The 27,678-nt window shown below is 37.7% G+C and overlaps 1 protein-coding gene across 2 annotated transcripts in view; it reads left to right on the top strand.

The window, feature by feature from the left end:
- pcsk6 (proprotein convertase subtilisin/kexin type 6) overlaps positions 1–27,678 on the top strand; it is a 72,217-nt gene that overhangs the window by 11,759 nt on the left and 32,780 nt on the right. For both annotated transcript variants that reach the window (XM_046858222.1, XM_046858221.1), the window contains exons 6-11: positions 3,373–3,461; positions 9,367–9,539; positions 11,574–11,786; positions 15,526–15,626; positions 19,075–19,178; positions 19,381–19,498. In XM_046858222.1, coding sequence (XP_046714178.1) covers positions 3,373–3,461; positions 9,367–9,539; positions 11,574–11,786; positions 15,526–15,626; positions 19,075–19,178; positions 19,381–19,498 — 798 coding nt within the window. The remainder of the gene's footprint in view (positions 1–3,372; positions 3,462–9,366; positions 9,540–11,573; positions 11,787–15,525; positions 15,627–19,074; positions 19,179–19,380; positions 19,499–27,678) is intronic.

The raw sequence follows: 27,678 nt of genomic DNA, 5'->3' as shown, positions 1-27,678 counted from the left end.
TGTTTAGCATGTGTGGCGATGCCCTGGTAAGAAGTACTAAGAACATTGTGTCTTGCCTACAGTCAAGCATGGTGGTGGTAGCATCATAGGAAAAATGGATTCCAATATGTACTGTGACATTCTGAAGCAGGACATGATGTCCTTAAATCAGAAAGTGGGCCGAACGGCAGTTTTCCAGCATGTTAACGACCCTAAACACACCTTCAAAATGACAAATGCCTTTCCGAGGAAGCTGAAGGTAAAGGTAATGTAGTGGTCAAGTATGTCTCCAGACCTAAACCCTATTAAGCACCTGTGGGGCATCCCCAAAGTGTCGAACATCCAGCAGCTTCATCATTTTGGAGTGGAAGAGGATCCCAGCAACAACCTGTGCAGCTTTGGTGAATTCCCTGCCCAGGAGGATTAAGGCAGCGCTAGATAGCAATGGTGCTCACACAAAATATTGACACTTTGTACATAGTTTTGACAGTTTTGGTCACCTAGTTCTCACTTTTGTTGGCAGGTATTTAGACACAAATGGCTGTATGTTGAGTTATTTATAAAGGACAGTAAATCTGTACAGCTATACAAGCTGTATATTGACTACTGTAGAATATATCCAAGTTTAATATCTATAGTATTGTCCCTTGGGAACATATAATACAATTATTGCCAAAATGTGAGGATTTTTGGAGGTTTTTTACACAACAGCGTTGCCGCGATTTGTTTGATTGGTCATCAATCAAACAAGCGGGATACGTATACGCGATCACACAGACCGACATGAACCAACACATACGATCATGCACAAACAATAACGGGCTGCGAGTGTGTGGAGGTGAGGGGCTTAAATAGGAGATGGAATGAGCGAGTGAATGAGAGTCAGGTGTGTGTGATCAGCATGACTGCGAGGAGCTCCCCACACGGGAGAAGTAGCAGGGTGCTTCGGGGAATGCCGCCGCCGAAGGGGGCGTGGCAAGGGGATTCCTGACATAACCGATGTTAAGTGGCAAATTTGCCCCCCCTTGTGTTCGAGATATTAGGGTTCGGCGACATAAAAAAATCGACATAACCGATTAAAAAATGCTAAGACAAAGCAAGAATTTGGCGGTTCCACTTCAAATACGTCGACTTAATAGGGTTGGCGAGTTAACCGAGGTCGAGATTAGTGGGTTCGACTGTACCACATATTGATGGAAGGTGGTTGCTTTTACCTTTATTTTAAGCACTTGTCATTGGGCTTATACCAACAAAAGTAATGCGTTTTATTAATGGGTTTTATAGACATAATATATGTGAAGGCTTTGCCTCAGCAAGCAAAGTATCATATCTAAAACTACTGGAAGCACCGATTCTGTGGCAATTTTAGTTCAGCATTGTCTATATTTTATTATTCTACATTTTTACACTCGGGTAATACTTGGTTTCAGTTTGGTTTCAGTGGGAGATGATAGAAAGACAATAGCAGACGTGTGTGGAAATCTTATCCTGTCTGCATAGTATGTGCACCGGAGTAATAAGCTCATTTTCAATTCAATTGAATTCAAATGTACAAAGCTTTTATCTCTAGGGAGCAACAATTTTTCAGCAGGATGTAATGGCATCTTTACCAATGTGACAATACAGGGAGGATATACATATATTACCTAGGATTACTTCTACACGTCTTTTTATATCACTGACGGATTCTGACAGGACTAAAATCCCAAGCATACGCAAGAAATAAGTGCATTACTTCACTCAGCATGGAAAACTAATCCAGTCCGAATAGGTTTTAAAATACTGGGCTTAAAACTCATGTTTTCAAAAGATTTTTTTAAAGGTTTAGTAAATGTGTTTATTGGAAGTCCTCTTCACTTCGCTTCCTGTACATGCTTGTTTTGTCAGCAACACCACAGTACGTGCAAGCCTGTCGTATTCATTTAGGTCGGCAGATCTGTTAACAAGCTCTGTGGCCTCAGAGGTGACTATCTAATCTATGAGTGTGAAGAGACGTCAAATCCCATACGTCTCAAACTCAAAACTATTCCACTTTCATGGTGTCGTTTCCCAATTTTTTCACGTGTAATTGTCGAGGCATGTTTTGTCAAGGCGAAGCACGGAAGTCATCCAAATCATGCGGGATTGAGATAGGTCTGGGTTTTAATTGAAAACGGCTTTGCTCGTCAATAAACACCTGAATTAACGTCTGTTCGTGTTTTTCCCGCCTCATGTTTACAAATCGTCTCTGCGCTACACCTGCAGAGAGCTGAGGCAAAACTTCAATTGAAACTTCTTCCATATCTTGATTTTTTAAACAACAGTTCAAGATTCACAATTAATTTTCCTCTTCATGCTTAGAGCGCTAATCTGTGCAGAATGAAATGAGACTGTTGGAGCAGAAGAAGTAACCGGAAAATCAATTAAAAGAGTGCTTAAGTGGGCAAGTTTAGGTGCTGCAGAGACTGAGAGTGAAAACTACTAGCAACAGCAAAAGAAAAATAGTAAGAGGGATGGAGAGAATAAAGTAGGTAGATGTGTTAGCACTTGTACCAGGCCTTGGATAACACACATATACACATATAGACACATGCACACATATACACACATTCCTATTAATCTATTTGCAATTGCCATATTTGATTAGTGGAAAGGTGGAAATACCTATTTTTCAAACCTTAATTAATTTGAGCTGCATATATTGAGCTCAATACATATCTTTTGTCACTTGCTGAACTCTGAACTTTACAAAGTAGGACTTTTTAGTCCAGGGAGTACAAGTATTATTTTAACTCAGCATTAGCGGTCCAGGACACAGAATCCACAAGGACCCGCTCCCCTAGAGCAAGCCCATGAACTTCAGACTTTGTAGTCTCCCCCTGTCTGCTTTAATCCCAACTTTCACACTCCATATTATGCCCTGGGTCCATCTGTGATGTGCCTGCTCCCCAGTGTGGTTCTGTGTTGGGTTAGTGTTCTTCAGGTTGTGAGTTGTAGGCAAGTTATTTCTAAAAAAGACCTGACAGAAATAAATACATGAGATCCACCAGTAATAATCGTATTACACCATCACCCTACATTAAACAAATCCAGCCTGAATAGGGTTTAAATATGATTTTTTTTCAAACCATTTGTCACTAGAGATGTTCGGTGGAAGTCCCAGGTCACACTGATTTAAATGCTTATTTTATCAGCGGAACTGCAATATGTATGAGGCTGTCATATTCATTTAAGTTGTTTCTCAAAACACTATTGTTTTTTTCAGCATTCTGCTGCTGTGCTTTAAAACGAGACCACATACAGGCCAATCAGGTGCTTTTGCATGCTGTGATAAAACTCATTAGGAACTGAGTATCAGGGGATGCATACTTATTAGTACTGACTTTTATATGAATCTTTGTGTCTGAATCACAGGCATGGGACCCGGTGTGCTGGGGAAGTGGCTGCTGTGGCCAACAACTCACATTGCATTGTGGGTATTGCTTACAATGCCCGAATTGGAGGTATGTGCATTTCCCCAAAGGAATTAATTGCCCATCATGCACTGTTTTATTTATAAATTTAGGCAATCTACAGTCATTAAAGTTGACAACATTAAAAAGCCAAAAATAGTCATAAATTTTATCAGTAGAGCATGCAGTATTTCTGAAAATATGTCAACAAAGTATTGGTAGCATATTTAGACAACTGCTCTGTTGATTCATGACTCGTGGCTACATCTGTAAATATTCAAACATCTTTTAACTGAGTAATAAGCCAGATACCAATAGTGTTATTAGAAACCACTAGATAGTCATGTGATGGACCATCCAAAAAATAGACAAATGAATAAAAAAAAAATCTATCTATCTATCTATCTATCTATCTATCTATCTATCTATCTATCTATCTATCTATCTATCTATCTATCTATTCATCTATCTATCTATCTATCTATCTATCTATCTATCTATCTATCTATCTATCTATCTATCTATCTATCTATCTATCTATCTATCTATCTATCTATTATATTTTATTTAAGTTTCTTTGTGTAATGCAGTGGTAGTTACAATCCCAGAAAGACTAGAAAGGTTTGCTTGACACTTTCAGAATCTGGGACGCACTGCTGCTGCGAGTCAAAATGGGGTCCTTCTTTTCATTAAATAATGATAAAGAGGATTGATGAGAAACACACACACACACAAATGATCGTATTTATCAGTCCTTCAGTTACATTATGTGTGAACGGTTGGATTTGCTGTACCGAAAGTTTTGGGCTGATTTCTTTTTGTTTTTGTGTGCGTATGGTCAGCAGTAAAGTGCAACGCCTGTTCCTGACACAGCTCATTTGCATTTAGCGACGCCTACAAAACTCTGTTCAAGTTCAAGTGCACAAACAGCTAGGAGCATTAAATAAACAATAAGGGTAAACTGTCTGAAAGACCGAAGTGGAATTTATTTTGACTTGAAATGAACAATATGGTTTAAGGCTGAAAGACAGAAGTAAAATTGTTTTGACTCTAAATGAACAATATGGTTAAAAGCTGAAAGACTGAAGTGGAATTTATTTTGACTTGAAATTAACAATAAGGGTAAAGGGTGAAAGGCAGAAATGGAAATTACTCGAATTAGAATATGTGTTTATATGATTTCAGTCAGGTCAGAATTTCTATTAGTATCCTTATATGTAAATGTACTGTATGAGTTGGATATATTTTCCCCCAAAATGTATGGAATTTTTTATGAATACATGAATTAACGAATGAATGAATTGAATACATTCTTAGAAACCCTGTGCCCTGTGTTTTCCATTCAAACACTGAGAAAAAACGATGCCTAAACTGCGTGGGCTAGTTTCAAGTTTTAAGTTTATTGTTCATTTAGCTTGTAGTTGCTTTGAAATCTGGCAACCCTTTCTATGAGCTTCATACAAAAGCCGCATGAAAGTAAAAACACTGCACTGACGAAACTTTTTTCCCCAGTCCCAATGCACAATGCACTTAGTTTCCATGTGTAGCTTTCTGGCAAGCTTCCTACTCATGTCTGTATTTGTATTAGATTAAAATTAATTATCTGTTCACTCTAAATAAATAGATTATATACTTAGACTGCATAGATACTGTTTATTAATTTTTGTGTTTTCACTGAAAGCTTTGCAGTGTAACATACATATTTGCTGGTGGTCATGACATTTGCTGCCTCATCACTTACCCTGGGTTTATCAAACAATTTCATTTTAGTTGTTATATTTTTTGTTTGTTTCAGTGACAGTAGACGTGTGCCAGAAGGAATGTTCAGAGTCGATGAACATTGGCTTACTGTCATTACAGATTACATTGACATTTTATTTATTTCACAAAAGAATATTACAAATCTATTTAATAAAGGATCTAAAAGGCTGCACAAGGTCTTATTAGAGGCTGTTCTGTCTGTACATATCTACGTGAATTAGCCAAAACTCAAGCTGAAGGAGGCATTTGTCTGATTTACTTTCGACTTTTTGCTTGCTTCCACACTTCAGCTGGTAAAGTTCTCCTACTGTACCTGCATCAGTTGCTTTAAGCACTTTTAAATGTGCTGTGGTCTTCTGGTACAATTACCCACATAGCAAAATTAGTTTTGCCCAGTGATGGGCCACACCACCAACTTTCACTTGGCCCAAATACAGCATTGAATTACAGTACATGACTGGACCAGGTCCGGTTGCCAGAACTCGGGCCACATATGGCCCATGGCATTGCCATATCTATCATTAGTCTTGAATCTTTAACATCTTTACACTGGTTTAGCATAACAACAAAAAAAGTAAATTGATTTTCCTTTCTTCATTTCAATAATTTTAAGCTTAAGGTGCAATTATGCATCATTCTGCCCCAAAAGCCTTGTTTGATTTACCAAGATTTGACCAGTTAGCAGCAGCCATGATATTCTCACTCTAAAGACCAGGGGTAAATTCTTATTATGTGTTGCTTGAAGACTGTAGCGGAAGGTGCATGGCTTTCCTACAGAACTGGAGTCCTTTTGAGCTTAGTATGTTCTTTGTATAAATGTACTTGGCTACGTTGTTCTATTTATAAAAACAGAATGCTATTTATTTATGTAGATTTGTATTTATTGAGTAGTTGCAAATCTATAACACCATGGTAGAAAAATAAAGAGCGAACTGACACTGACACCATTGATTTAATATTACATACTACAGTGCTGGTAAATTCTCCAATCTAATAAAATATTTCTTTTCACCTTCCCTGGTTGGAAGGTGTTATGGAAGTAAATTGAGTGGAGGTGGTGTAACAATGCAGGAACACTATATTTCAAGGTCTTAAATTTCTCTAAGACCAAAGTACACTAAAACTTGAAAAAGTTGTCTCTCTTATGATACTGACTTTATGAGTTGAAGCTCATTCATATGAATCTGTCCTATTCAAAAACTAGAGGAGTCCCAGCTCTGATTTAATCATTAATTTTGCATTAGTGTCATAAATGTGTAATGATGCTTACATTTTCGAATCTCTGGTTAATGATGCCAAAATGTAATGCAGCCTATTCCGAGGAGGAAGAAAGTTGCACGATAACTACTGAGTCATCTTTTACTTATATCTGTATAAGTAAAATGCCTTGTGGTTACCGGACACATAGCTGTGATTGGCAGTGGGCTTTCCATGAGCCATAATAAATATTTTTGAAACTTGATTCCTGTGCAGATGCCAATACAACTAAAAACATAAAGTGTACATTTACAGGAGACTATCTGCAATAATTAGTAGCTTACAAATGAATCAGTCTTTCCCCTGAGCGAAAGAAGTGTTGAGATCCTGTTTACCTTGTGCTATTTTGGAAACAGCAAATCAGTTTACAGTGAAACGCAGCTTGTTAATGGAATGGAGTCATGAGAGAGACGCATTGATCCTCAGTCACACTTTTACACAGACACACACAGACATACACTCACATGTCTTTGTGGGTGTTTCCTACAGGTACTCATACCCCTCAGTAACCAATTGATTCATTTGGTCTTTAAATAAAATGTATAGCTAGTGTAAAAGTAACAATTTTGCTTCTGGGGAAGTTAAATGTTCCCACAAGTTGAAAATGTCATTATAAATGTCCGGAAAGTATATATTGTTTCTCCTATTAGTATATTTGTCGAGTTATAGCTTAAAAGTATGGATTTGACTTTATGCTCTCTACAATCACTTAATAATTCCCTCACTTTTCCAGCGCCAAGAGATTAAATAAAGCTTCTAACATCTGCTCTTGAGCCCTGCAGGGGTTTGTTGGAGACACCTGCAGAGTCCGGCTGAGCTCGTCTCACAGACACATGTGCTGCAAGTCTGTAATTAACTTTTCTTTTTTTTTTTTTTTACACAATAAAAAAAACGTATCCACAAAAACACACACTAGTGACCATGGCTAGAGACTCAAAGCACTTTTGTACGTCATTCTGGATAAGGGCATCTGCTAAATGCCGCAAATGTAAATGTAAATTTAAATGACCTAATAATTAATCTGATTGTTAATTACAAGGCTGTGGAACTTTGACAGGTGGGCTATCTTAGGACACACTTTGCAGTTTAATTATCAAAGTCATGAAAAAACGAGCACAGATTTCAGTCTACAGAATGATGTAAAAACTTTTTCTGATTTATGAAAGTGTCCTACAGCATTAATCTACAGCAGGGATTTGCATACAGTTGATGAACCAACCTCCCACTCACTAGTCAGTTGTGTGCATTTCATGTATATATGGCATCCCAATTTAATCTAATTTACATCTTGGTTTGTCTGATATTGATTTTTGCTGCCACAATTTTTTTTAAGAATGGAAATAATACTTTTGAAATGCAGGGAAACCGCATTTCAGTGGCTCTGTACATTTACCTTGCACAATGACAATAATGTTTAATCTAATCTAATCTAATCTAATCTAATCTAATGATTATGGTGAGTAAAATAGCTTAATAGTATAACCAGCTGTTTAGTGGAGAATTAATGTCCAACAGTAGCAGTCTGAAAACTGAACTGGAAGGCAGATTCTTAAACTATTCTTTAGTAATGCACAATAAACAATTGGTCAGCAATTTCTCTGTTTTGCTGCTGCTTGAATGTGTTTGCAGTGACCACAAAAGTACCAACAAAGTAACAAATACAAATTCAAGAAATGTGTATTGCTTTTAGGCACTGCTTTTTAAGACTGCTCTTTTTTCCTATTTTTGAGTAAAATTCTGGAATGTTTAGCAATATAAAATAACCAAACTAACTGTTACTATATGTCAAAGTAACAATGGTTATTCTAAAAAATTTTTTTTTACATTTAATTAAACTGTGATCTAATTTTTGCAGATGAAAGTATAGTGAACTGATAGAAGGAATGCATTCAGCAGGCTATTCATTATTCAAATGAATCATAAAAAATAAGAATAGAGTTTACAAGTAATTGTACAAGCGTTACTGTATTTAAGTAGCTTTTTTTTTTTGCGTATCTGTACATTACTGAAATACTTCCATTTTGGGAGACTTTTACTTTAATTCACTACATTTCAAAGTAAAATATATAAATACTATATATAGTATATGAAATACTTTTTTAGTCAACTGCATTTTGCTAAATTCCTTATTATTTCCTTATTATTTATAAGTGGAGAAAAAGTTAACTGGTCAAGCACCCAGGAAGCCGGAATCTACTTATCCACATACCATAATCACTAACATACATTTCAGCATCAATTCAACAGCAAGCAGAACATTTTAGGAGGAATAAATGCAAAAAACTCCTGACTCGATTATTTTGAAGTAGTTAAAAAGAAGGTTTTTAAGCCCAGTTTGTGCTGAATACAGTGTAATAAGCCTTTTGTCAATAATATATTTTAAAAGCAACTAAAAAGAACCCAATATAAGAGCACGTCAAAATCTCTCAAGGGGTCAAAAACACCCTCAGACTCCAGAGGGTTAATATAATTCTATTAATAAATTGGTTAAAGTCTTAATTAAAGTCTGTTCACATAAATTGAGTTTGAAATTGAGTACATTTGAAAGCAAATACTTTTGTACTTTTTCTCAAGTGAAAGTTTAAAAGGAGCACTTTTACTGGAGTAATAGTTTATCTGGTGTATCTTTACTTTTATTTAAGTACATGGTTTGTGTTCTTCATCCACCACTGCATAAGACACCAAACGTGTGTTGGCTGATAGCCTGCATTTAAGTTTACATTATAGCAATAAAATCTATTAATAAAACCTAATCCATGTACCTCAGTAAAGATTATGAGGAAGTTTTGTTTTCGGTGCCTGCAGAGAATTTTCACACTGCGAAAGCTGTGAATGGCTTTGGTTGTTGTTGCAGCCTATTTTGAGTTTTTGAGGGTTTTTTACTTGTTGTGTGCCTATTTGTGAACATATGTCTGTGTATGTGTGTGTGCTCTCAAAGGCATTCGGATGCTGGATGGGGATGTGACTGATGTGGTGGAGGCGAAGTCACTTGGGATTCGTCCCGACTACATTGACATTTACAGTGCCAGCTGGGGCCCTGATGATGATGGGAAGACTGTGGATGGTCCAGGCCCACTAGCCAAACAGGCCTTTGAAATGGGCATTAAAAAGGTCATTTATACACACAGACACACAAGTATACAACCCTGCCATTAATTTACATGAATTGTACTTAAGTTTGCTTGACCAATGATCAGGATACATAAAGATAGTATTGAGACAATATTTATTCATGTACCTGCATTATTCAAATCCTGATGTTTTTGACTACTGTTTCACTGTTGAGTGATCAGCTCCTGACTCATAGATGGGTATTTATTTTTTTCTGTATTTTTTAATTATAGTAAAGACATCAGTAGTATTAAATCACACATATGGGATTATGTACTGAACCAAAAGAGACCAAAAGTAGTTTTGATGAGAGCTTTGCACACTCCTGGAGATTAATGAGTCACCTGGGACCATTTCCCAACAGTCATAAGAAGTCCCCACATGTTGGCACTTGGCTTTTTTTCACATTTGAAATGAAAACGACTTTTTATAAACTACTTTCAAGCATAAGTTTTAAGTTCATGAAACTGCACTTCTATAGTGCCAGAGTACCCTTTGGTGCTTTTCCCACTTCAGCAAAAGACATAAGTATATAAAATCAGTGTGCATTTTCCCGTGGTAGTTTCAGACAGGGGAAATTGTCAGACAATGAAAACTGAGTAATCAGATTAATTAACGAGAAAACAAGAATGGGTCAAAAACCCAGGGAGTTTAAAAGAAGTATAAAAACAAGGGGCAAGGAAACATCCAGAAACATACAATAACATTTACAAGAATGAATCAAAGACATAGGATGGTACAAACTAATCAGCAACTGGGTGCACTTGGGAAAGCACTAACAATAAGACATGGGTGGACATAGGAGATCAGACTCTAATTAATACAAAGGCGTTTGAAAATGTAATCACATGGAAGAAACAGATGGAAGAAAAATAATTGAAATCCAAGAATTGCACAGAGAGGTATTATTCATGACAATTAAGTTCTGGCCACCAGGACTAGAGTTAAATATGGTCTAACCTTTGGAATAGAACTGTATATTATTTAATAATTCATGTATCAAAATGTGGCATGTGTTAGGAAAAGGCATTATTAAAGTGTAGGGCAAACCCCAAAAAAATCATTGTCAATGTCTACAGCAGAGATTCCTAATATACTATGGTCAAAACTGGCCTGCAGTGACACACATTGAGCAGCATTCGCTGTTTGCCATTTCTGTAGTAGTTTGTTATAGGGTTGAAGTGCCAGCCCAACATCCACCCTCCTCATTTCATGGCCAGGACTTAAACCCACAACCTTCAGATCCAAAGTCCAATGCCTTAAACACTAGAAACCTCCCGTTTACTGAACTAGAACTTTAAACTACATTAGTGACGCAGGCTACAGTTTAATATTTTCTATTTCGTTATGTTTAAATATTAGGAACTCATCAATCAAAGGGACCCTTTGTCAAGTTAGATTTTTTGGCTCTCCATAGGAAATTGTTTGCCCACCTGTGATCTATAGCATGTGGTAAAAAACAAGCAGACAACATGGTACACAGGTAATGTGTATAGAAATACAAATAAAATGAAGTAAAAAATAAGAATAAGAATAATACAGTAGGAAAATAAAGCTTACAGTTTATGACAAATGCACCATAAACATTAAAGGAAAGCAGGGTTTAAAAAGACAAATTAATTAAGAGCTAACAGCAAACAGGTGAACATATTGGGTAACCGATCAGTGAAGAGGCAAGAGCACAGACCAAAGCAAGAAAAAGCATGCAAAACAAACAGAACCACATTGAGATTAAAGTGAAAACTGTGCTTACCTTCCTCAGAACTGTCCGCTGAGATGAGAAAGTGTTTTGTGAAGAAAGCGTGTTTTTAGTTATGCGAAGCAGCTTACTGTTCAGCTGATGTATCAGTGTTTCATAAAGTGTGACTGATTATTTTAGTTTTCTGAGAAAATTGGGTAGTTAAAACATATCTACTGTACAAAAAAAAATTTCTCTTGACATATACTATATTTTAAGACATATATTTTAGTGAATAGAAGTATAAGTGCTGTTCATGTTTATACATGTGCATGTTTCTGTTTGTGTTTATGCAGGGGCGTAAAGGTCTGGGCTCAATCTTTGTGTGGGCGTCCGGTAACGGAGGTCGGCAAGGAGATCACTGCTCATGTGACGGCTACACCAACAGCATCTACACCATCTCTGTTAGCAGCAGCACGGAAAATGGCAACAAGCCCTGGTACCTGGAAGTCTGCTCATCTACCATGGCCACCACCTACAGCAGCGGAGAGTTCTACGACCGCAAAATAGTAAGTCAATCTAATCTGGTCCTCCAGATGACGATGTTTTTCTGTGATGTAAATGATGTAAAAAATTTGTGAAGGGGTAGAGAGGATGAACTTGCATGCACATAGCTTGCTTTGGAGACTAGGTTGCAAAAAGATTTATATGAATGTCTTTATAGCATTTAGAAAATCTGAATATTCTTAGCATTGTAAAAAAAAACATGCAAAGTATGTAATGCATATACGTTAATGAAATATATAAAGTGTACACACAAATATATAAATGTACTATATGAACTGTATGTAAATGACTGCAAATCGTGTAAAAACAAACATATATTAATGTTTGATTATTTATTTTATTAATTATTACGCTTGCCTCAGCTAAATGAAGTGCTTAGAATATGATATGCAAGAAAAAATATGATTTAATATGTTGTTATAGGAAAAAAAATTAAGGATGAAGAGTGTTTTTTAACCATGCAAATGATCTTGTGTTGTACCAGTGGGTCCTCTACTGGCCTAAACACTATCAGAAGCACTGACCTACATTTACAACCTAAATTCTAATATTTGTTGCATGAAATTGTATTAATTTATTCCAAACAATTTATTCTCTTCATTGAATCACGTTTCTCTTGGCTGCACTGCTTCCAGTACGTGTATGTGGATGTGTAGATTTTTTGGCCAATCAGATTTCAGCCTCTATGTGCTGCCATGTCAATCTAATCTGCCCAGGGCCTTCAAAGTCTTTTCTTCAGGCCTTTTTTTTTTACCATAGTCTCCTTAATAAATAGCTGTTTCTTTAACCAATCAGATTTCATATTTGCCCCACAGGGCAGCTAAGTGGCCCAGAATAGCATCAGCATTTTTTTGTCCTCTGATGGGTTGGTCAGAGGGAAACTGTTACAGCCAAGTTCACCTGGCAAAACATGTGTGTAGCAACGTAATAGTGGGGGTATTTAGAGGTTGATTAAGTCGGGTAAGTCCCCACTGAAGGCCCAGGTACCAAATTCACAGCCCGCCACTGCGTTGTACAAAGGGGCCTTGTTATGCTGGAAGGTTTGAGTTTCTTATTTACTGCAGTCTTAATGCTGCAGTATACAAAGGCATTCTAAACAACATCTGCTTCCAAAATTATGCAACTGGGAAAGAACCACACACGGGTGTAAATGTCAAGCATGCACAGATCTTGGGATATACGGTGTATTTGTAAGGGTATTTGGGGCACGTAAATTAGTAAAAATAAGGACCGGATTTGGATTTGGATGTGCTTTTTGACATTCCATTCCCAATTTAGTTCCCATTCTCTGTTATAATAACCTTCAATCTTCTGACAAGATGTTTTACTAGAATTTTAGAGTGTGGTTTGTTGAGACTTTTGCTCATTTAGTCACAAAGGTGTTAGCAAAGTCAACTATTGATGATCGCAGAGGCCTGGGGTGCATCCAGCATTTCAATTCATCCCAAAGGTGTTCAATAAGATTGAGGTCAGATCTCTATAACAGGACATCTACGACTCCACCCCATGTATCTATATCTTCATTGAGCTGCCTTTGTGCATAGGGGCATTGTCATGCTGGAACTGATTTGGATCTCCTAGTCCAAATGAAGGGAATGTATTGCTACTGCATCCAAAGACGTAATGTACAATTGTGTGCCTCCAATTTTGTGGCAACAGTTTATTATAAAACCACATATGGTTGGAAAAGTCAGGTGTCCCAATACTTTTGTTACAATACAAACAGAAACATTGTGGCATTGTGTTATACCCACTTTATTTGATATTTTAAAAGTTTCTAACTGAGTATTACTTTTACTTGAGCTATTTTCCCCAGAAAGACTTTACTCCATTATGACTAATTGATATTGTATGGAACACTGATTTCTTTTATATCTTTTATAGGCTTTATACGTACCTCCTCTATATTCTAATTTTTACACTGAATCCTGTACATCTGTAACAATAATTTTTGATTACAGTACTTTTCTGCTGACAGCCCCACACCACAATGTCTCCCACCCAATCTTACTCTGTGCGTGTTTTTCTTTCTCTATATTGTTTGTTTCGTATTGTTTTTAATGCTGGAGTCAGAAATCGTGTGTGTCTGCCAAAAAACAGTCATCTTTTATCCATGACACCCCCCCGACACAGATTTTCCTTACCAAGCCCATTGCTACACAGACATATCTAAGATTTCTCACATGCTTTGTTTAATTTGCACTTTTTCCACTTCTGTCTGTCTGCTTGTGCAATGAGAAGATAAGCCCTGAAGATGAAGGCTAAATATTTGATCTGGCTGACATTCAAAACCGAAGATCTACAGAACTATTCAGGGAGATGTGCTAAACCATGTTTACTTTCTTTAAGGTCGACTGTACCCAAAGGCTTTCAAAACTCCAGTCAGGATAAGCTTCATAGCATTCTTATTTGAATGCTGGAGTTATCTTAGATAACTGTGCATGTGTGTATGTGTGTTTAACCTTGTATGTAGACAGTTCAAGTGACAGTCCAACAGCTTTAGGATATTCTTTATTGGGCCTTTAGTTTTTATTCTCATGACAGTTCACCTGTCCATGCTTACTTTGTTAAATAAACAAGGTTAACTGTTAAGGGTTACACACTTATATACACACCACAAATAAACAAGTTTTTTGCCCAGGACATACCAGCAGGACACCGTGTGCCTCACTGCTCTCTAACAAAAAAAGGTTTTGAAAAAATATTTTTATTAGTTTAATCATATGCTGAAAATATGAGAAATCTAAACTTTATTAGAAGTTTGCTTGTGTTATTTTTATTAGACAGAGCTACATTATTGGCACCTCTGCATTTAATACTCCCTTTGTCAACATAACAGCAGTCTTCTCTCGTAACTCTTGATGAAATAAGAATAAAGTGCAAACTTTGTGAAGGTATAAAACAAATGTCCTTTACTTTTTGAATGGAAAATGTTATTGTGAATTCCCTTGCATACTTCTTCCTTATTACAATATGGAATTTAGTATGCTTTTTCCTACAGCTTCTACTATATTCTAAGAACAACAATAACAATATGGATTTGGATGCAAGTTGGATTATAAAACATACTGTATATTTGACCTCCCTAAAGAAATTATTATTGTTTTTATTATATCTTATTTATTTGATGTATTATATACATATTCTAGAATTAAAAAAGGGGGGAAAAATAAGAAAAATGTATGGCAGAAACTTTACTATCCCTGTTTTAGAATAAGTACTGCTGTTTATGCTTCTGCACTAACAATAAAGAATTTCAAAAGGAATAAAGTGCAAGCCAGATGATTCTATATTAGTGGCAATAATTCTGAAGCTGACATTATTTACAGATCATTGCTTAGTACTTCAGAGGAATAAACGCACATTCCAGTCATATAAAGCCACCCATTTGACCAAACATTTCTATAGTAAAAGAAATTACAAAATAAATGACTAAAACTACTTGTACACAGGGAATAATTGTTTGCCAGTTGTCATAGATACAATGTGGATTTGCTTGGCCAAGATAATTGGTCAGGTGTTGAATAAATGGTACAGTTGTATAAAGACCACATGTGGTAGATTTGCAAATTTGCACAAATGATTTATAAACATCTGGATTACACCTCACAAAATGTATTTTATTCAAAAGAAATTTGTTGAAATACATCTTGATCTCAAGATTCTTGAAACCATCTTTGAGTCATGTCGGTGGCAGCTGTGCCATAATGGCACTTTTTTTCTTGCTTATGCTTTCGCCAGATTACTACAGACCTGCGGCAGCGCTGTACAGATGGACACACAGGCACATCCGTGTCTGCACCAATGGTGGCTGGCATCATCGCTCTCGCACTGGAGGCCAAGTGAGGTTACTTTATATTTACCTTGGCTGCTTCTCTCTTTCTTTCTTTCACACGTCTTTCATCTACAGTGTGATAATTAACTTCCTATAAGCGCATCTAAGAGCATAACGCTGACTGTTATTCATATCACACTTTTCATATTCGTGTCACACTATGTATAATCTAATATGTAGATTCAAAAACACGTTACTTAACAAGGAAATCTGTGAATGTTTATAAAAGGAATATAAGATTTTAGCAGTTTAAATGATCAGTGTCACAAATTCACAAGCTTGTGTCTTTTTTGTTTTGCTTTTACCCCCTCTGTCGTTCCATACGCTTTCGTTTTGGTTTCAGTCCTTTCTCCATCTCTATAATTTTAACTTAATTCTCTAAGGCGTGCACCTATTCTGTGTTCAGCCCTTAATTAGTTTTCCCATTAATGTTCTGTTGCTTTTTTTCCTCATCGCAGAGGTTCTTTTAATGTATGCGTGCATTTCCGAACGTGATTTTCAGTTCCTTACTGTTTCTGATTACACCGACCAGGCATAACATTGACATTATGACATTATGACCAGTGAAGTGAAAAACACTGATTATCTCTTCATCGTGGCACCTGTTAGTGGGTGGGATACATTAGGCAGCAAGTGAACACTTTGTCCTCAGAGTTGACATGTTAGAAGCAGGAAAAATTGGCCAAAAGCATAAGGATTTGAGCGTTCGACAAAGACCAAATTGCGATGGCTAGTCGACTGGGTCAGAGCATCTTCATAACTGAAGCTGTTGTGAGATGTTCCTGATCTGCAGTGGAAAGTATCTATCAAATTGGACCATAGGAGGAACAGTGATGAACCGGTGACAGGGTCATGGGTGGCTCATTCATGCATGTAGGGAGCGAAGTCTGGCCCGTGTGGTCTGATCCAACAGATGAGATAATGAAGCTCGAATTGCTAAAGAAATGAATGCTGTTAATGCTCGAAGGGTCAGGACTGTTTTGGCAGCAAATAGGGGAACCAACACAATATTAGGCAGGTGATCATAATGTTATACAGGGTTGGTGTATATGGTAACTTGTTTGTATGTTGCCCTCCTATTAAATGACTCAAGCTATAGACAATGACTTTGATTTTTAGACTGCCACTGACATAACATGCATACTTGCATCATACGTCTAAGCACATGTTTTCCACCAGAAAGTTTTCAGGACAGATGATTTTATGCTTGATGGCTTTTTGGAAAAACTTGTGTTTTGTACTTTGAGAGAAGGGAAAAAGAGGCTGGTGAAGGAATGATGTTTACACGTGAATATAACTTTTCTTGTGGAAATTCTACAACAGTGAAAGTATCTATAAATGATGAACAGTGTTACAGCATGGTGGTGCGGTTGGTTGCTACCTCACAGCTCCTGAGACCCAGGGTTGACCCAGGAGCTCAGTTTACTGTCTGAATTCTACTAGTTTTTCTGCAGGTTCTACCCTTATTCATGTGTGTTTCCTCCAGATTTCATCCCACCTCCCAATAACGTGCTAGTATGTAGATTGTCTAAGATATATCACCACAAGCTCACTATATGTGCTTGCATAGTGTGCTTGACTACTGCATCGTCTGTGATGGACTGGCATCTCTTCCAGGGTGTATTCGATGCTCAGATTCAGTTTTCCTGAGATCTACCACAACCTTAAACAGGATGAAGTATAGACATATTCCTGTCAAATAAAAAGAATAAACCACTTCAGACCTTGGTGTTATTTGAAATTGATTAACTTTGGTGCTAAAGGTTTCTGCACTGCCAAACTGCTTTTTTACCTATCAATGTTTAATGTTTCTTTTTTATCCAGAATGACTGCTGACACTAGATACAGAGCAGATTTTGAAACATGACATTTTTCTCTTTTGTTATCAGTGAAAACTATTTTATTGGAATGAATGGAGCAGTGTATTAAAGAAAAATAAATCACTCTGGCCAGTTTCTAATAAAAACATTCCACTTTCTAATAAGAAAATTCCACTTTCTAATAAGAAACAAAGAGGCAGAATCATTAATATGTTTATTTGTGTAAATTTCAGCACTCATCAGAAAGGAATTTGGAAGGGCATTTTTTTCTTTTATTTTCTTATGTATGATTTTCTATTGAGGCACTGAATTCTGCCACACAATGCAGTTCTTTTTTTCTCATTGCCATGTTTTATTAATCCTTGGCGTCAGTCCTTCTTTACTGAGTCAGACTCTGATAATGCTTTTCATGCGTTCACCTATGAATTCCACTGTGGAATTACACAACAGCAAGTCAAAGTTAAAGGAGTACATTCCCAAGGAGCCTTGTATCTTCCTAGTTTTCTTTTCACACTTCTCCTCATGGCTGGTGTGATTCAGCGTGGAAGATATGAGTGGTCAGTTTTACGTGTAACGTTTGCAGTCCTATCACTATTTAGTTAACCACAAGTGCCGTAAATCCACTTGGTCGTTTACAGCTGATTGGCATAAAATCTAAATGAATTTAAGAAAAAATTGGCTCATGGAAGCTTTTACAAATTTGGTGGGTATGTGTGGTTGGTTTCAGCCTATAAACATATTTAGGCACAGAAGCTTTATAGATGTCCAGAGTGATAGCAAGTTTTATCTGTTGTTGTAATTGGTAGAGGATAGTGCTTTCCTATGGCAGTGTTTTACCTCTTGGGTAGAGTTAAATAAAAATCCAGTCATTGTGGTACAATAATGTAGGGAAAGTAATGAATCACATGGACATTGGTGCAGTAATACATAAAAATGTTCAGATGATGCTGTACAGAAAATACTGTTATTTTCAGACCAAAAAAGCTGGCTGTTTGGATCTATGACTCTATTCCTGTAATTGCACTGTTAAACAAGAACAATTTCTGGTTGTGACATAATGGACATTGCAGTCCAGAATGTCAGCACAGATCGATATCTTACTCCTTTACACAATGACACAATATTTAAAAAAGGATTGAGGGGAGTTATGGGGGTTTGGGGTGGGGTGTTGTTGGATATGAGTCTGTATCTCTCTCTTTCCCTTATCAGTAAGCTGTGTGTGATTTTGTGGCAGAGCAAAGTATATTGGAAACCTTAATCTGGTTTTTGCGTTAATGTCTGTCTACCATGGCAAGGGCATGAATAAAAATGCTCACATGTGCGTATAACTGTCCAGCTGTGTCTAACTAAAATTCTCCAATCGGGTTTATATGTGGATTTTCAGAGCCCTTTGTAATTATGCAAAGTCAACCAATATCCCACACAAATGCAGGTTTTATTTGCCATTAGATTATTTAGTAATTGTTTACAGGCAGTTTGATTTTAAGCAGTCTCACTCATAAAATTATAGTAGATGTTCATGGTACAAAACATTTCAACTCATAGTAATGAATGATCAAAAAAGAGCTTTTTTGTGTTTGTGATTTAATCATGACAATATTTTGTTTATAATTACAAAAATAATGTATCTTTCAGTCCATTAATAACATGGAGGGATGTGCAACACCTCTTGGTAAAGACATCGAGACCAGTTCATCTGAAAGCTAGCGACTGGAAAACCAATGCAGCAGGACACAAAGGTAACACTTTCATTTTATGTAGGATATTAGTCATAATATGTCATTTCCTCTAGGATTTATTTAAAAGGATAGGTAAATTAGAGCTCCATACAACAGTCTCAATGTGCAATATAGTCTATATATAATAAGAGTATAGTATAGATCATCAGTAGAAATTTGTTGATACCTTTTACAATATTTCCTTCACTTTGTTTTCATGTAGTCAGTCACCTGTATGGATTTGGGTTGGTGGATGCCGAAGCCATGGTGGTAGAGGCCAAGAAATGGCGTAGTGTTCCACCTCAGCACACATGCACGAAGATCTCAGATCGCAGAACCAGGTGAGGAAAAGACTTTCCTTTTGTGAATTACCTTTAATCATTGTAAAGCCAGTTTTTTTAAATATAGGTCTTATGTTCTTAGAGAAATACTATAACATGGAAGTGTAAGTTATCCTTTTCTGTTTTATAAGGTGCATTGGACTGAGTGGATAAGCTAATTGCAACCATACCTTTATTCAGTATAACCAGGCAACTATTATATTGCTTTACAACAATTTTTTAAACAAGAAATTAATTTAGAGTAACAATAAGGCCATACATTGCTTTATTTTTGTAGCAGATCTAAAAACCGCTACACTATCATTGTAGCCATTGAGCTTTGTAGTTAATCAAACTTCTTCCTGGAACTCTTCTGATGTTATTTTTTCTCCGAAAATGCAAAGTGTTATGTCATCCGTTTAGTTTTCATCACCTCCCCCTTTTTTCCTGTCATCATTGTACAGATCATCTGGCAATCATTAACTCATTACTCATTTACATTTGAAAGTACTCACAAATTTATACACTGCTGTGAAGACAAATGTGAGCATATGGTGTTTTATTGTGGGCGTTTCCATTAGTTTGTCAACCTCCTGTAGTCCCACTGCAGGATTTTGACATACACCCGAATGTATCATGCTACAGAGTAAAGTGAGACAATTTCTAAAACATCTGACTGAAGCACTCTTTAAGAAAACAGTAAGGAAGTCCTGTCATGAAACAGTCATGAAAGTTTTAAACGTTTCCTGCACTTACAAAAGATTTGTCTGCTCGTTATTCAGGTCAGAAATCGCTGTGTTAAAAGCATTGCAATGTCGTTAGGAAACTTTGTGCTTCATGATCAGTTCTAAATAGAAGAACTGGGAATGAAACGGCTGAACGAATGTCTGTCATATGTTCAAGAGCGTTTGCTTTTTATTAAGTTAGAAAGTGAAACATTGTTCTCAAACAGATTTTGTGTTATCTCTCCAGTGGACCGATGGAGATGTTTGAGTTTTTCGCTTAGATGATGGCCTTTATTAATCAAATTTTTGTAGAAAACAGTGCACAGACAGACAGATGAAAAAGATCTGTCTAGTATTATACAACAAGCTGCATATATGCAAGCTCCTGCTTATTTATATATATATATATATATATATATATATATATATATATATATATACAGCATCTCACAACAGTGAATACACCTCTAACATTTAGCAAACATTTAATTATATGTTCTCAAGGGACAATACTGTAGAAATTAAACTTGGCTGTGTGTTTGAGGTCGTTATTATGTTGGAAAGCTGCCGTTCGGCCCAGTTTTTGTAGAGAGGGAGTCATGTTCTGCTTCAGAATGTCACAGTACATGTTGAAATTCATTTTCCCTCTTAGTACGAGCAGAACTCATGCAGCCCCAGACCATGATCATGGTATTTTTTTGGTACTCCTCACCGGGGCGTCGCCACACATGCTGGACACCATCTGGGCCAAACAAGTTTTTCTTATTCTCATCAAATCACAGGACATGGTTCCAGTAATTCATGCTCTTAGACAGGCTGTCCTCAGCAAACTGTTTAAGGGCTTTCTTGTGAGCCAGCTTCAGTAGAGGCTTCCTTCTGGTACAATGGCAATGCAGACCGACTTGTTGCAGTGTGTTCTGAGCACTGACAAGTGGACATTCTGCTTTTGCAACCTTTAAAGCAATGCTGGAAGCACTCATACATCTGTTTTTTTAAGCCAGCATTTGCACCTGAAGCACAGCACAAGGACTCAAATTCTTTAATGGACCCTTGCAAGGCCTGTTCCGAGTGGAACCCGTCTTGAAAATCGTCTTTATGACCCTGGCCCTTAACTTGGTTTAAGGGTGTTACCGATCTTCTTATAGCCAAGTCCATCTTTGTTGGAGAGCATCCAGTCTAATTCTCAAATCTTAAGAGAGTTCTTTGCCTTGAGGTGCCATGTTGAACATCCAGTGCTCAGTATGAGAGAATTGTTCTCAAAGCACAACATTTTAACTGCTCTAATACAAGACACACAAATTGTTTGGTTTTGTAATCAGACAAAAACATAAACATGATGAATAGGACATGTGGCTTTGCATGATTAAGTGACGTACAGCTGTTATGACTTATGGTGAATTATGGTTTCACTATGGTTGCTGAAATGTGAGGGGTGTACTCACTTTTGTGAGATACTGTACATGCATAGCCAAAATCTTCAAAAGATCTTAGGAAAGAAGTAATGACTGTCAGAAGTAAAAGCTGAGTTTATCTGAGTAGACTGCACATAAGGCAGTGGTGTGTCTTCCTGTTTTGACAGAGGTCACCTTCCCTAAACCATGTTTAATTAAAGAGTAATACTGACATGGTGGTGTTGATATTGATTTTGATTAATTAGAAGAAAATTAAGCATTTTTACCTTCACCTTTTACATTCACTCTTTGGAAAAAGAACAACAATTTTGGCAACAGAAAGCTACTAAGATTGCATTTTATTCATTCTAATGTTTGATATGAGCATTGACTGAAGATCCAGACCTGTATCTGCTTGATGTTTATGCAATGTGCCTCAACCATTGATCAGCTGAAAGAGTAATAAAATGAATGAGCAGGTGTGAATTTTATTAGTGTTCGGGGAGTGTATAATGTGACCGTCTGCCCCAGATGTTATTTTTGACAGATGTTGGAAGTAAAAAGATGGAGATAGGTGGGAATCCATGATGATTTTATGATCCACAGCATCCATTAACCAGAAAAACTATTTTTATGTAGCTTTCATTACATTTTGTCTTTTAGTTTTAGAGTCTGATTCCGAACCAGCCGGAACCACCTTCTGCTTACACACCGGGCATGTCCTCTTTGTCTTTGTTAGCCATGGATCGACACACTTACAGTGATATGCTAAAACACACACAGACACACACAAAGGAAGGAAGGGGAGAATTTTAGGTGGTAAAATGTATATATATATATATATATATATATATATATATATATATATATATATATATATATATATATATATATATATATATAGGTCAGTTTGTATCAGTCTATTTAACCAGATAAAGTATTTCATCATACATTTCTGTTAAGCAAGTTGGGTCCCTATTTTAATTTAATATTTTTTTCCTTGCTATTAATATATAAATTCACTGTATTATTATTGCATTTTCTTGTAATAATTTGTTATAATTTATGTATTGCCATGTTACATTATTTCAGAACAGTAACTGTAGTGTTTCTATTCAACTGTGTCAGTGGCTGAAAATATTAGAGCATTCACTTTGCTGAATAAGGCTCAAGCCAAAAATCTGGCAGTTAGCTTGTATTCTTGCATGTAATATGAAGCGCGTTTGCTGTTTTTGATTTGACCCTGTTTGAGACGTTTGCTTAATTGTTTGCTTTAAAACGTTGGTACGTTGGTCTCCTTGTGGTTTAGGTTCTTTCTTAGTGCATCTGCCATGTTGCTATGCTTGTGTTCTTCTTTTTCTTCTTTCGGCTGCTCCTATTAGGGGTCGCCACAGCGGATCATCCGTCTCCATACCACCCTGTCCTCTACATCTGCCTCTTTCACACCAAATACCTGCATGTCTTCCCTCACCACATCCATGAACCTCCTCCTTGGCCTTCCTCTTTTCCTCCTACCTGGTGGCTCCATCTTCAGCATTCTTCTACCAATATAATTCATGTCCCTTCTCTGCACATGTCCAAACCATCTCAATCTCGCCTCCCTCACCTTGTCACCAAAACATCCTACATGTGCTGTCCCTCTAATAAACTCATTTCTAATCTTGTCCATCCTTTTTACTCCCAACAAAAACCTTAACATCTTCAGCTCTGCTACCTCCAGCTCTGCCTCCTGCCTTTTACTCAATGCCACTGTCTCTAATCCATACAACATCGCAGGTCTCACCACAGTCCTATAAACTTTCCCTTTCATTCTTGCAGATACCCTACTATCACAAATCACTCCTGTCACTCTTCTCCACCACTCCACCCTGCCTGCACTCTTTTCTTTACTTCTCTAACACACTCTCCATTACTTTGCACTGTTGACCCCAGGTACCTGAACTCCTCCACCTTCTCCACCTCTTCTCCCTGCAACCGCATCACTCCACTGCCCTCCCTCTCATTCACACACATGTACTCTGTCTTACTCCTACTGACTTTCATTCCCCTTCTCTCCAGCGCATATCTCCACCTCTCCAGGCTCTTCTCAACCTGCTCTCTACTCCCACCACAAATCACAATATCATCTGCAAACATCATAGTCCAGGAGACTCCTGTCTGACCTCGTCCGTCAACCTGTCCATCACCACTGCAAACAGGAAAGGGCTCAGGGCCGATCCTTGATGCAGTCCAACCTTCACTCTGAACCAGTCTGTCGTACCTACTGCACACTTCACTGCTGTCACACTGTCCTCATACATGTCCTGCACCACCCTTACATACTTCTCTGACACACCTGACTTCCTCATACAATACCACAACTCCTCTCTTGGCACTCTGTCGTCGCTTTCTCTAAATCCACAAATACACAATGCAATTCCTTCTGTCCTTCTCTATACTTCTCCATCAACATCCTCAAAGCAAATAAGGCATCTGTGGTGCTCTTCCTCGGCATGAAACCATACTGTTGCTCACAGATGGTCACCTCTTCTCTCAGCCTGGCTTCCACTACTCTTTCCCATAACTTCATGGTGTGACTGATCAACTTAATTCCCCTGTAGTTACTGCAGGTCTGCACATCTCCCTTATGCTTAAAGATCGGTACCAGCACACTCCTTCTCCATTCCTCAGGCATCCTCTCCCCTTCCAGAATCCTGTTAAACAATCTGGTTAAAAACTCCACTGCCATCTCTCCTAAACATCTCACGCCTCTACCGGTATGTCATCTGGTCCAACCGACTTTCCATTCTTCATCCTCTTAATCGCTGCTCTCACTTCCTCCTTACTAATCCTATCTACATCCTGCTTCACCAACTCCACATCCTCCAACCTTCTCTCTGTGATTTTCCTCATTCATCAGCTGCTCAAAATACTCCCTCCACCTTCTCAACACACTCTCCTCACTAGTCAACACATTTCCTCTCCATCCTTTATTGCTCTAACTTGCAGTACATCCTTCCCAGCTCGGTCCCTCTGCCTGGCCAATCGGTATAACTCCTTTTCTCCTTCCTTAGTGTCCAACCTCTTATACAGCTCCTCATATGCCTTTTCCTTGGCTTTCGCCACATCCCTTTTTACCTGCTGCCGCATCTCCTTGTACTCCTGCCTACTTTTCTCATCACTCTGTCGATCCCACTTCTGTTTTGCCAACCTCTTTCCCCTAATGCTCTCCTGCACTTCCTCATTCCACCACCACGTCTCCTTGTCTTGCTTTCTATTTCCAGATGTCACACCAAGTACTTTTCTAGCTGCCTCCCTCATCACTCCTGCAGTAGTTCCCCAATCATCCGGCACCTCTTCACCACCACCGAGCCCCTGTCTGACCTCTTCCCTGAACCTCACACTACACTCTTCCTCCTTCAGTTTCCACCATCTTATTCTTCTTTCAAACCTTACATTCCTCCTCTTTTTCTTCGCCTCCAAAACCACTCCAATCTCCTTCAGGTTGCATCTCCTGCATAGCACATAGTCCACCTGTGTGCACCTTCCTCCATTCCTATACGTCACCCTATGATCCTCCTTCTTCTTAAAATACGTGTTCACCACTGCCATTTCCATCCTTTTAGCAAAATCTACCACCATCTGCCCTTCCACATTCCTCTCCTTAAAACCATACCTACCCATCACCTCCTCATCACCTCTGTTCCCTTCACCTACATGCCCATTAAAGTCTGCCCCAATCACCAATCGTTCTTTCCTAGGTACACCATCTACCACGTCATCTAATTCACTCCAGAATCTTTCCTTTTCCTCCATCTCACAGCCAACTTGTGGAGCATAGGCACTGATGACATTTATCATCATCCTTCAACTTCCACCTTCACGATCATCACCCTATCAGAAACTCTCTTCACCTCCACTACACTCTTACTGTACTCTTCCTTCAGAATCACCCCTACACCATTTCTCTTCCCATCCACACCATGATAAAACAGTTTAAATCCACCTCCAATGTTCCTGGCCTTACTCCCTTTCCACTTGGTCTCCTGAACACACAGCATATCTACCTTTCTCCTCTCATCATATCAGCTATCTCTCTCCCTTTACCTGTCATAGTACCAACATTTAAAGTACCAACCCGAACCTCTACTCTCCTACACTGCTCCTTTTCCTGCCGTCTCTGTAGGCGTCTTCCTCCTCTCCTTCTCCTCCTTGACCAACAGTAGCCCAATTTCCACGGTACCCTGTCGGCTAACGATACCTGTGGCGGTCGTTGTTAACCCGGGCCTTGACCGATCCGGTATGAAATTCTCCTTTGTGATCCGCATATTTGATTTGGCACATGTTTTACGCTGGATGCCCTTCCTAACGCAACCCTCCCCATTTACCCGGGCTTGGGACCGGCACTAAGAGTGCACTGGCTTGTGCCCCTAATGGCTGGGTTGTTGCTATGCTTGTGTTCAGTTATTGAAAATAACACTGACTGTTAGAGGAACATTTGATGAACGAATCCTTTTTTTAAAATTTGTTGTGCTTAATTTTTTGTTTCGTCTCATGTCGTTTGCCGGTACCTTCAGGCTGGAAAATTAAATTCAATTAAATTTTGTTTGTATTGTGCTTTTGACTATAGTTGTCACAAAGCAGCTTTACAGAAATAGGTTTGCCTTTTAACATTTAAGATCCTTAAAAATACAGTATATATTCACTGACTAGCTACTTTAAAATGAATCCCTTGTCAGAGGTCAGAGAAGATTGGCCGGACTGCCAGGAAAAATACGATAACTCGTATTTGGTATAAAAATTGGTATAAATAGGACCCAGTAGGGGAAAAGTGGTAGTCATTTGGTTAAAAAGCTAGAGTTCTGATAGTAAGGTCATGAGTTCAAATCCCAGCACTACCAACCTCCCACTCCTGGGTCCTTGAGCAAGGCTCTTAAGCCTCATCAGCTCAGTTGTATAAATGACATAATTGTAAGTTGCTCTGGATAAGGGTGTTTGCCAAATGCCATAAATGTAATCAAAATAACTTCTACGTCTGTCTCTAAAAGATTTCTCTTTTTTCAGCATTTTTATCTCATTTCATGCTTACAGCTCTCTGAGCTTTAACATTTATAGTGGTTTATGGGTGTCTTTAAAAACAAATGAGCTGTGGTATGCAACACTTTGCAGTTAATAGCTAGTTGGCTTTTACCATTGTGCATGTAAATATCAAGAAAACAGCATCTGGCAGATATATTTCAGGTCGGATTGAGTCAATCTGTATTTGTATCTGATTATAATGCATTACTTGTTAGTAATGAATAATATATCCATATTCATGTGCATCCTTAGTCGCTGTACATGGGGAATAGTTTTATTTATTTATGTTATGTTTAAAGACAAGTAAAATTGTGTAAAGTAAGGAATTACTTTGATGCCTCCACCAGCTGCCAGCACCATGTTTTTTACATTACTGATTTGGGATGGAGGCATTGAATCCTTTGAATATAGTATAATAATTTTAATAATTTGCTATATATAATAACTAGTATTTTTTTTTTATTGTTTTTAATATTAGAGTAATCTAAGATTTTTAAACTGAATTTCAAGCCATTTGTACTTGTCAAGCTATTTTTTTCTTTTTTGGCATTTATTCGTTTGCATTAATTTCTAAAATAAAAAGAAGCAAAATTGTGAATAGAATGAGAAAAAGTGAGTGCTCGAATGGAGTAGTAAAATCCAGAAAAATCTTAAAAATTAGTAAAATGAGTCTATATGGAATAGCTTTTACCTGCATTTTGTCATAGTAAAGTGTAGAAAAATGTAATTCACCTTTATTTTTCTATGCTTCTTTCAGCACAGCATTAAATCTGTTGCTGAGGTTTTTGCTGCCACCAGTATTGATTGACGATTAGGCTTTTATTTATGGTGGTGGTAGAATAGCTGGTGAGAGGCAGTTGGGCACGAACGGGAGCTCATCTCAGGTCATGCTTTAAATCTCATTAGACCGGAGCAGCCACCTATCGATTTCCCATTGACTGCTTTCAGCCCTGTGAAAAATCTAATATCTCCATGCCATAAGCAAAAGGCTGCTAATCGGATGAAGTTCAAGATTCGTTCATCATCA

The sequence above is a fragment of the Silurus meridionalis genome, chromosome 9 (assembly GCF_014805685.1).
Source record: "Silurus meridionalis isolate SWU-2019-XX chromosome 9, ASM1480568v1, whole genome shotgun sequence".
Classification (NCBI taxonomy): Eukaryota; Metazoa; Chordata; class Actinopteri; order Siluriformes; family Siluridae; genus Silurus; species Silurus meridionalis.
The sequence above is the reverse complement of the archived record's forward strand: the minus strand, read 5'-3'. Positions and strand labels throughout refer to the sequence as shown.